Source organism: Cryptomeria japonica, unplaced genomic scaffold (genome assembly GCF_030272615.1).
Source record: "Cryptomeria japonica unplaced genomic scaffold, Sugi_1.0 HiC_scaffold_217, whole genome shotgun sequence".
Lineage (NCBI taxonomy): Eukaryota > Viridiplantae > Streptophyta > Pinopsida > Cupressales > Cupressaceae > Cryptomeria > Cryptomeria japonica.
In genome coordinates this window covers 148,558-161,031 of record NW_026729039.1, presented here as the reverse complement: position 1 = coordinate 161,031, position 12,474 = coordinate 148,558, and the positions used below count along the sequence as shown (strand labels likewise).

The window sequence follows — 12,474 nt, the reverse complement described above, 5'->3', positions numbered from 1 at the left end:
AACAAATTAACCTCCAAAGTCTTCCAAACCACTTATGGCTCTTACATGACCATTAATGGCTCTTACATAACCATTTATGGTTAATTCAACTTGCACTCATAGGTCTCCTCAAGCATTTATTGCTCTGACTATGGTTATCCCTTTTGCCTTTGCACAAGAGTTTATCCATTGGATAAAAGCTTTATTCTTTGAATAAAGAATTTATTCACTCAACCCAACCTTGACCTTAACCCCCAAGTTGACTCCCAAGTCATGTCAAGCATTTAATGCTTATTCCCTCTCCTCTCAACCTATCTCATATTGACACTTGTCATCCTGGGATTGAGTTGAAAACCCTCACATAGATCTTAAGCCCTTCAATCTGGACCTTTTTTGAGACTACTCATCTCAACCATCCATTGCTCTATTTTTCCTATAAATAAAGCCCATTTCTTCATAATCTAGATCCTGAAAACTTGTATGCATTAAAGCTATAGTGAATTCTAGAGAGCATTTAGCATAAACCACTAATATAATTGTTATTTTGGCCTAAAATAAATTATTTTAGCATTATAGCATCTAATATTAGCTTTTATCTACATTTGCATAGCATTTAGAGTAATCATCTATAATCTTGAAGCTCCATAAGCATCCATAGTGCAAAAAACTGCTGAGAGCTACACTAATTTGGAACTTGGAGAGGAGAGGAACAAAGGAGAAGGAGCTAAGAGCATTATGAGAGGCATTTGGAAATTTCTTGTTATATTTGTTTCATTTGTTAAATATGTTAGCATGATCTTAGTATCTCTTTTGGTATGCCTGCTTAGGTTAATCTTTGGTTGAATAACACTAACATTAATCCTGTTTCTTGTTGTTTGTGTGTGTGTTATACTACCACAGGTTTTAATCTAACTTCCCTTTTTGCAGAGCATCACTTAGTATTTCTATCCCCATTGGAAAGCCAAAGATATCTAGACTTCTACCTCTAATAAGATTCTTCCCTAGCCAAAGTTTTAGAAAGTTGAAAGTTCAACAACTTCAACCTATCATACAAAAGAGAGGACATTCCTAAAGCCATAATAGTCTTATTAATTTGTTCAATTTCTTCCTGAGTCCTAGCCTTTCCCTAAAAATGTTCTTGAAATGTGATACATTCCACACCTTAGTCTTATGTTTTAAGAAACCCATCTTCTTAACAAGCTGAAACATATGGGATCTAGGAAAGAATGGAGCAGAACACCACCATTGCTTTAATGAAGGTAGGAAAGATTGATCCCGAAACCACATTGGCTCAAACTTAAAAGGTAACTTTCGAGGAGCCCTACCCTAAAAAATAGTAAACTGAATAGGAAGATGATCAGAGCCAGTAAAGGGGAGAACTAAGGAAACAAAGTCTTGTCTTGAACTGACTAGTTTTCTAAAACCAGAAAACGATCCAATCTCTCAGCAATTTGGCAAAAGTCCCTACGCATGTTGGTCCATGTAAATGTCCCATTAAGCGGTTTACAATCAACCAAATTTAAAGACAGAATGAAGAAGCAAAAATATAAAATAGAATGCTTGTTAGGGATGATTCCCCCAGCCTTTTCATTCAAACTAGTAATTGCATTAAAATCCCCCCCAAAAATTAGAAAAACATTGCACAGCAAGGCAGCAAGGGAAGCCAAAAATTCCCAAAGGTTTCTTTTTTCTAAAACCCTAGATGGCCCATAAACATTAAAGAGCCAAAATTTTAAGTTAGATATCCTACTTTTGACCAGACCAAGCATCCAGTTGGATGAAGAAGCAATTAATGAGAAATGAACACTAGAATCTTTCCAAAGAAATGCAAGACCCCTAGAAGCACCTGAAGAGGGAGAAGCACAAAAATTCCATGCTTTCCAGGAAGAGAATAACCTATCAGCCGAAGAGAAATTTAACTTAGTTTCTTGAATAATGAACACATCACACTTCATTAAGTCCAATTGTGACTTAATCAAGCATCACTTGTTAGGGGCATTTAAGCCCCTAACATTCCAGGATAAAATCCTCATTGGCCCTAAGGGGAGGCATCTTCTCCCCTCAAGATTTCCAAAGAAACTGGAGAAACCTTACTTGCTAAAAAGGTCTTGTGAAGACTATGCTTAGTTGCCAAGCCTCTTGTGACTGGCAGACTAAAGGGTTTTTTGGATCTCTTCTTTCTGGAAGTTTCCAAAGAGGAAAGAAGAGTTGACTGAAATCCCGCATTGATTTCAAGATTAGTTTTAACAAATTTGGGTTTAAAACTTCTTTTCCTAGGAGTTGACAATGTGGGAGAAAGAGGGGTTTGTACTATAGGAAGACCAGAATTGCCCAAAGAAGTGTCTGTAGGAAATCTATTCTCTAGAGCCGAAGCCACCCGACCCTCTACCTTATCCAGAAGAAAGTGAGCCGAAGATGGCCCAGGATCTGATGTCACTATGACTTTATCCAAATTAAGAACATCAAAGGAGTTTGTAGTGGGAAAAGTAGCCAAGTCATTTTCCAGAGTACCCGAAGCAACTGAGATTGAAGAAATCGCTTTATTGGCAAGATCAAAATTGAGAGACTTTATATTAATTTTTTTGTATATATATTATACTTATTTTACATTACAATATATTCCATATAATAATAAAATATATAAAATAATATTATAGATATGTATTATTATTACATTAAAAATATATATATTATTGAATTATATTTCGCATATTTATATAATGTAATATACAAAAGATAATATAGGAATATATAATATTATAAATATATTTAATAATATCATATTATATTATAGTATATTATATATTACATATATTTATTATAACATTATTAAATATAAATATGATATACTATATAATTGTAGTAGTTGATGATTTAACCTCACAAGTGAATATTGCTTTGCAAGCACACTACCAATTATGGAGATCAAGCAAGAATAATATGCTCAACAATGTGAGAATTCTTTATTGATTTCATAAAAGGATATGATTACAACGAATGAATGAATCCTTATAAAAGGATGAATGATACCCTAGATGCAAAACCCTAATACAAGATTAAATTAGTTACTAGCAAGTGTCACAATCATAATGAATGAGACAACTTAAGCTATTATTAGCCTAATCAAATAAAATAAAAAAGTACCTAAGCTAAGCTTAAGGGAAAATTTAATTAAAGAACCAAATTAATTAAATAATAAGATAATGCCTCCCAATTACTCCAACAACCCCCTTAAGATGGACTTAAGAAGTAGATAAACAATCTAAGATAATGTGTCTCAAGTTGAAGTGCACAAAACTCATTAATACCCCCAAAAATCTACTCAAACTTGAGCCATATATCCCTAGGAGTGTCACAAGAATCAATATGGAACTAGAGATTGTGTAAACCATGTAGGCCAACCAAACCCATAACCTCCTTCATCTTGTCCCTATGCTAAAAAATATCAAACTGAAGAGTCAAATTTGGTTGCGTCTCATCTAAATATGACTATAAACCCCTAGATCAATGAAATCTAGTCATATTTGTCTTCCATTTATGATAGCTATGGGGTGTAAGTTTCTCAACAAAGGGTTTCACCATTAGAATTAGTTTTTAGATTAGGCAAGTGCTAGGTAAATATTGAAGTCTAAAAGATGATGATTGTACCCTCACGGGAAGAAAAACCAACCCTTCTTTTTGAATAAGAAATGACAAAACCAAGAAATAACTAAATCTTAAATCTTAGAGTACCTAATACAAATTCTTAAAAAAGGACCCCAAATTTGTATAGAGAAATCTAGTAGCTTTGCAATGCCTACTTGTTTGTAGAAAATAGAGTCAGAGATGAGTGGGTTATGGCCTCAGAAGCACAAATCTAAAGATTTGAATACTTAGGACTAGAATAGAAAATTGGAGCCAAATTTGGAAAAGAAGACTAGTACCACTAGATTGGCGCCAAAAGCTATTTTCCAATGATATCTTGTTTGCATGATATCAATTTTGTATGACAAAGTTATGGCCAAAAATATAATTTCATGTCAATTAGGGTTTTGACGGATTGAAAGAGGCATGCACATGTGTTTGTACGGTGATGATACATGTTGACATCATCATGACATCAAATAATATTTGTAGAATATACCTCCTAGCCAAAATAATAATAGATCGCTAGAAAAAATAGATTCTATTAGAATATCAAAAGATTGCCTTAGAATATTTGTTGATCAACATAATATTTTAAGATTCCAATTGGTGCAAAATTCTTAATATTGATGTTAGCATCTCAACTACATGTGTAGGCGTAGCATACGTTTGCGACCATATGGAGTTGCAAATTTTGCCTTTCTAAAAAAGAAAAGGTCTCCCCCCCAAAAATTTAATAGATTTAAAAAGGTTACAAAACAATTTGTGTAATGTCAATGATGACTTTTCTAATGCTTTCCCAAATCACTATCTCCTTAACCTTGACATTTTTTACTATGTTACCTTTTTGGGTTGACAATTTTAGCCTTATTTTAGTGTCCTTTCATTTTGGTATATCAAGATGGATATTTTTTTATCCTCACTCCTAAATTCTCTCTCCTTGGGTAAGAAAACCTAGTAGATTACACTGAGTTATGTTCCCTAATTAAGTGTCAATTTTTTTGAAACCCTAGCGCTACCAGTATAAATCAAGTTAGGATATTGAATCATAATTCCCCAATTATTTGGACTAAAATAATTTATTTGGATAATGATAGGAATTTTCACATAACCCCGATTATCCATTATAATTTTTTTACTTCGTATATCATATTAATCAAGTTCATGTGTATCACATGGTGATTTATAGTTTAACTAGGATATACTAATTGATTTCTCATAATTATAAAAGAGAGAGAAAATGATAATTATTAGGCTATTCAATGGCTCCTATATTTTTTATTAGTAAACGTGAATAGATAACAACCGCTCACAAAGAATGCCACCCTCCTTCAATGATTTTCTCTCCTTGGAATGAGATTGGTTACTATTAATAAACCACTCTATAATTTGAGAGAGTTCTCACTTGTGATTCTTTTAGATTCATAAAGTGAATAAAGACACGCAATTTAATTTTTATAAACTTAGAATTATACCTTGTAATTATAAGATCATAGACCAATTTAAAATCTAAATTGTATAGTTGTAGACTTTTTTTTCTTTTGGTTTCCTAATGTGGATATTTATGTAGCTCCCAAAAGCACTGTAAAGTGTTGAAAACTTTTCAATCAGCAAACTACATATATTTCTCATATTAGCTCAATTTTCATATTATGATTCTCGTTGTAGTTCTATGTTTTCCATACTAGGTTATACTATTACACCCGTTTTTAAAATTTAATAAGGAGGATCGAAGTTCAAGACATGCTGTATTACAAATTTAATGTGAATATTTATTTTGGGAGGTGATGTATGGAATTTTTAGATGTAATACATTAATTTTACATATTTTCTTTTATTTTTGAGGTAATTCATAAATGATTATATTATTTTGTGTTAATGATTTTGTGTAGTATTAACAAAGTAAGGTTTGTTTTATATTTATTTTCTATGAATAAAGTAATTGGTGATGTTACAATACAGATCCTTTTTTCATTTCTAACCTTTGACATTTTTTCTTTGTTTGAATAAACAACAAAAACATATAAGTAAAATAAATTTAAAATTTAAGTGTATCAAATCGACACTTACATTGAGTAGCTAAATCCTAATGACAAACATATAATAGAATGATTTTATTTCCATATTTGAATGCTAATGTTTGATTTTCATGAGCCTAGGATTTTACTATAGCAAATTTATTTGAACGCAAATTAGATTTATGTTTTTGAATTGCTAACTATAGGGCCTTTAGTTTAATTTGGTAATTAATGGAAATCTCACTAAAGTCAAACATTTACATAGATCATTAATTTTTCTTTGCATTGTAGAATCTGATAACAGATCTAGAAGTAGTTCAATTTCTTTTAGAGATCAATTAATTTTTAGGAGGTGTAAGGTGATCTTGTGAGTTTGCCTACCTATTGGAAAAGGTTGTTAAATCTCTAATCAACAAGAAGATGTGGAGTTGATCTACAAGCCATCTCTAGGATTAAATGGTTTCTTCATTCTCTAATATATTTCATTATGAAAAAAAAATAAAAAAATATTGAAAATAAAAATTAAGTTAACAATCGATATAGCTTTTCACTTGATAACCTTAGATTGCTTGCCCCTTTTAGCAATCACATCATTAATGAACAAATTTATAACTTAACCACTAATAGAATAAGGAAAAGACTGGTCTCATGGAAAAGAATTAAGATAGAAATGATCATGAGCCCTTTATATTGATCATTTGATTCAACAAGAACAACACATTTATACAAGACAAAAATATATGTAGAAACTTAAAATGAATTTAAAATTAAGAAATAATTAGATTTATATAAGAAATCTACAAATAAAAGTTCTTATTATAATCTAACTAGAAATGAGCTTAAAACCTTATAAATTTTTTAAAAATATAACTAAACATAAAAGAATTGGATCCTAAAACATAAAATCTTACTTGAAGATGATCTTTCAATTCAAAACATGGTTCTGTCCAATTAGGATCATAATGAAAGGGTCATTTATACAGTCAAATGCATCTTGAATGCAAATGTGTACACATTTAATCCTTATGATAATGTTGCAATAATCACTACTATGTAAAACTCCTCAAAACCTGTACATTGTGTTAATTTCTATAACCCACCAACCGATTAATTTCTCAACAAATATCATAGAAAATAAACTATCTAATTTGTAGCAATTAATACTCTACATTATTTAACTAAATGAATAGCGGAAGAAAATTAAAAAGAAACCAAACACATAAACACAGGTAACATCGATATATCCATCAAACCCCAATTGAGGGAAAAACTCGTAAATGTTGAATCTTCTATTCAGCTTCAAGAGCAAACTTTCCTTCAAGAAATCACTTCACGAATCTTTCAATCTCAAAAGAATCTCATACTAGTGGCTACAACGATCTTACATATATAACCTTCTTGATGAAAACATCAACTATGCAAGATAAGTGAAACTTTCCTCACACAACACATCCTAAGAGAAGCATTCCTTACATGACTTGGGAAAGGAACTAAATCCTTACATGACATGCAAAATGGAAGTTTCCTTACATGACACATGAGAAAGGAAACTTGTCTTACACAACTAAGACTATCCACACATAAAACCATTCTTGGAAATAACCTCACAACTCTAAGAAACATTCTAAATAGAAAATAGAAAATATCCTCTTGTTGAACATATAACACAAGCTACACTTAAGCAACTTCCACAATCAACCTTTCAAACTACAGAAAAATTAACACTCCCTCTTAGTGAGGAAGGTGTTTGCACAATACTCAACTTATCTCTGAAGAATAGAAACTTACTCTTCACCAAAGCTTTAGTCAGAATGTTTGCTACCTGTTCGTCTGTAGGAATGTATTGCAACTTCACTATCCCCTTCTCCGCACAATCTGTGATGAAGTGGTACTTGATCTCAATGTGATTTGACTTATCATTAAACATAGGATTCTCAGAGAGTTTGATACAACTCTGATTATCACAGTAAATGACCATAGGATCTAGCTTCTAATCGAAAAGACCAGCTAGAAGTTTTTGAAGCTAGATAGCCTCACATGTAGCCATACTGACTACCATATACTTGGACTCGGCCTCTATAGAACTTAATGCAACTGACTTCTATTTTCTGTTATCTTACTTAGGTCTTTCTTCTTCCCATCATTGGAAGATGACCCTTCAGTTTGCCCTTTACCAAATTTTTGCTTGCCCTTTCTTGCAAGTGCAAGATTTTCTTCATCATCAACCTTCTTTGTCTGCCCCCCTGATGAATGCTTTCACAAAGCTCCTCCTAGATGAAATCATCCCAAAGCCTCGCCCAGTCAGGTAGGCGACCACGACAAACAATGCATTTGACAAACACTTCCCAATGCTTCGTAAATCCATTTAGGGCTATCCGGACTACCTCACCTTCAACAATCATCTCTCCAACAATATCCAACTCATCCCTGACCTGTGTCAATCTAGACAAGTAAGAGGTCACGTTCTAGCCTTTGGACATCTTTGTGTTTTGAAACTTGTTCTTGAGCATCATCTTATGACTCTGATAGTCGCTCTGATAGATTTTTGTGAGCATATCCCACATTTCTTTGGTAGTGTCTTTCCTGGATAGATGAGGAATCAAATGATATTTTACCCCATCAAGGATAATCCTCTAAGCTTTGGCCTCCTTGATCTCATGCGAATCTAGGCAATAGGATCATTTGTTGGAGGAGTCATTTCTGTACTAGCATAGATCCAACGCCCATTTCTCCTTGAGAACAGATGTAATCTGAACCTTCTACTGTAAGAAGTTCGATGCACCCTTTGAGCCTATCCTCATATCGAACACTGGTTGCCATTGCAAACTAAGGCCCTCGAAGAAGTTGAAAACTAAAATCTGAAGAAATCTATGAAACAAAACTTGGCTTTGTATTCAGAGTTTAGAGCTTTTATACCATGTTAATTTCTATAACCCAACAACCGATTAATTGCTCAACAAATATCATAGAAAATAAACTATCTGATTTGTAACAATTAATACTCTGGATTATTTAACTAAATGAACAGCAGAAGCAAATTCAAAAGAAACCAAACAAATAAACATAGATAACACCGATATACCCAGGAAACCCCAATGTGGGGAAAAACCTGTCAATGTTGAATCTTCTATTCAGCGTCAAGAGCAAATTTTCTTTTGAGCATTCACTTCACAAATCTTCCAATCTCAGAAGAATCTCATAGTAGTTGCTAGAACGATCTTACATATATAGCCTTCTTGATGAAAACATCAACTATGCAAGATAAGTGAAACTTTCCTCACACAACACATCCTAAGAGAAACATTCCTTACATGACTCGGGAAAGGAACTAAATCCTTACATGACATGCGAATTGGAAGTTTTCTTACATGAAACGTGAGAAAAGAAACTTGTCTTACACAACTAAGACTATCCACACATAAAACCGTTCTTGGAAATAACCTCACAACTCTAAGAAACATTATAAATACAAAATAGAAAATATCCTCTTGCTGAACATCCAACACGAACTGCATTTAAGAAACTTCCACAATCACACCTTTCGAGCTACAAAAAACTTAACACATTAAGCATAAAAATGTTAAATACCAATAAAAAATGATCAAGATTGGGAGTTCTCGGTTGCTGGCTTAGCTTAGATTACGAGTCATTGGATCATAAATGAATTGGAATCTGTTGAAACTCCAAGATCTCGAAACCTCTGACAACAGCTGAGGATTATGAGAGTTCGCCTCATCAATATAATATTCTAGTAGCTCGACCCTTTTTATAATACTTGTATGACTTCACTGCCAATGAGATCACTGTTGATATGCTAGATGTTCAAAGAAATTTAATAACTTAACTTTTGACATTCTCGCGGACCATTTCCTTAAGTTGTGAGGGCCCTCCGATTGAGAATAGGTCCAATGGTTCTCACAAGCGAAAGCGATGAGCTTTGGCATTAATAAAAATTACGAGGACTGCTGGACTAAAGAAGACCATATTACTCTGCATTTCAAAAATGAGTACCGAATATATCTATATAGAATATCAAGACATACAGGTTTGCTCTATCAAAATTCAATACCATACCCAGCCACACGATTGCTTGGCCATTTCAACAATGATGCCAAATTAAAACAAAATGCAGAATTAGATCGTATAATTCTCGGCATCCTATTGAGGGTTCTTTTTACGAGGAAAATGAACCTAAATTCTCTACTTGGCATTGGGCATAAAGTTAATGAATCAAACTTTAAAAGTTTATGTTCTGTTGGAGTTTTTGCTGTTTTGATGGGGCAATCCTTCTATAATCTTTTGACCATCATCAAGTCAAGTCAGTAGAAAAAATTTATGGATGAATCCAAAGCTCTTAATCGATTAGTTACCACTTCTATATTATTATTCATTAATGACTGAAATTAGATGTCACTTCTATTTCATCCATGTCACCACTGTCTCTATGTATGTATGTGTATGTGTATGTGTATATGTATGTGTGTAGATATATATTGAATTAGAAGAATCAGAAGGAAAGAAAAAAATCAATTTCTAATAGTATAGAATTTTCATTTCAACTTTGATATAGAAATTGTCCTAATAATTAGGAGAGAGGGATCAGTAGTTGTTATAGCTAACTTTGCAATCATGTAACATTTGCATGGAATATTGTAGGAACACCATTTTTAAAGAAATGTGAATTGACCTCTTATCTATCAAACAGCTTGTCACATCACACATCTAGTAAGAAGTGTCCAAGTCTTGAATTTTTAGAGATTTGATCAAAACTTGATCATGGTATACATACTAATAACAAAAAATATCACTTGTTATTAGAAAAATATCATATTTTTATTTATAATATAGGTTATATACTTGACCTAAATAATCTCAATACCTTTTGGTAATCATAAATCTTTGTTATTTCTAACTTTTATATCCAATACAAATATCTCAATAGTTGAACACAAAAATAACACTATTTGTTATTAAAACAACACAATACTATTTAAATAATAATAAAAAACATATTATTGTTTAAATTGAAATGTATATTCAACTTTCAATTATCATATTTTTTTTTGACAATCCTTCACTTTTCATTGCAAAATACAATGTATTTCTTGTGGTCACCTTTTATATTTGTGATTAAACAAACTACTAAATGCATATGTTGTTACTCTTGTAGTTGTACACATAAGAATAGTATTTTTCATTATGACAACAAGACCTTGTTTAATTGAGCATCTTATTTTAGAAATGACACAGTTATACTAGATAGTTATGATATTTTATGTGAAACGAAACATATTCATTTTACTTTATAATGAATATATTTACACTTATTTTGTGCTTTATGTTAGTGACTAGTTAGGGTCTCATATTGTGGATTATGAAGGTATTTCTTTCCATTGTAGGCAATGTTTTGCTACTAGTCACTTGGCCTTAGCTTGTTACCATAGTTCTTATAAGCTATATTCAACTTGGTTGAAGAATTCTCTTCTCGGCCATCTTATGATGTATCCAGATGATTCAATTACTCGTTTTGAAGATTTTGAGTCACCCTAGTCCATTTCTGAGACTCTTCTCCTTAGACTTGGTGTGTATCCTCCTAATTAATTAGCAAATAATATTGTCTCAAAGTTATTTTTCTCCTTCTATTCTGGAAGCTAAGGTTCTTAATAAGGTTGTTTCTTCTCTCCACCTTGTTCTTTAATTGGTGTTGTTACAATACATTAGATAAACATTAGAATCCTGGAATTAAGGTTTTGATCTCTTTAGAGCTTACTAAAAGAAGCATTAAGAATAAAAATATGGATCCTTAGATTAATGTCTTACATCGTAATTACATAACAATAATATATCAATATAAAAAAATAATATATTGTAATAAAATCATAAAAGATATAATAATATAATTAAAGATTGCTATAATAATTTACTATTATTTTTAGTGTGCATTCAGTTCTTTGTGTAAGAATCAAAGATACAATCCAACATGATTGTTGTCATTTTAATTTGTTGATTCGATCAACTAAAAAAACTATCGGCATTCTAGTGTACGAAAAAACGGTGCAACTACTAGTTATATATATTTTTTATAACAGTAGTAGATTCTCTTATGTTCATGTATGAATCCATTTTAACCAACATTTAATTGTTTCTATTTACATATGAAGTAATTATTAATATATCTAATATAAATATATTATAAGATTAGATATTAAAACAACATATGATACCAAGATCCTCCCAACTAATAACCCCCTCTCCCCCAATAGAAGTTTATGAGCAGTAATCAATTTTATTAGCAAATGTAATGTTGACTCTTTTGTATTGAAGGTTGGCTTACGTTTAGTGTTTGGTACTAGCCAAATATCAAAAACAACATGCCATATTTTCTTGGCGTTTATTTGTTAGCATTTCTTTGCGCGTTTGACCCTGACGTCTTAGTAGCTCGATGTCACTACCATTAATCCGTCTCTACTTTTAGTTTTCCCATTAATCTTCAACTCCTTAAATAATAACTTTAATATGGAGAGCAGTACAGTCTTCATTGGGACAGAGTCACAAAGAAAAATTAAGCTGTCGTTGCTTTTTTGAAAGAAGTAACCTTTCACCGTTAGATCTTCAAACTCCCACAACCTTTGACAACAACTACTACAAAAATCTGAGAAGCCAGAAAGGACTTTTACATTCTGATCAGCAGCTTTTTAATGGAGGTTCTGCTGATTCTCAGGTGAAAACATATAGTACCAATCAAAACACCTTTTTCACAGATTTCGCTGCTGCCATGGTGAAAATGGGAAACATCAGTCGTTTAACTGATAGCAATGGAAAGATCCGGAAAAACTGTAGGAAGCCCAATTGA

The 12,474-nt window shown here is 32.1% G+C and overlaps 1 protein-coding gene across 1 annotated transcript; it reads left to right on the top strand.

Moving 5' to 3' along the window:
* Positions 1-9,551: 9,551 nt before the first annotated feature.
* On the top strand, positions 9,552-12,474 carry LOC131045676 (peroxidase 2-like). The gene is made up of 2 exons (XM_057979270.1): positions 9,552-9,939; positions 12,149-12,474. The coding sequence occupies exons 1-2, from the start codon at positions 9,552-9,554 to the stop codon at positions 12,472-12,474; spliced, it is 714 nt and encodes a 237-aa protein (XP_057835253.1).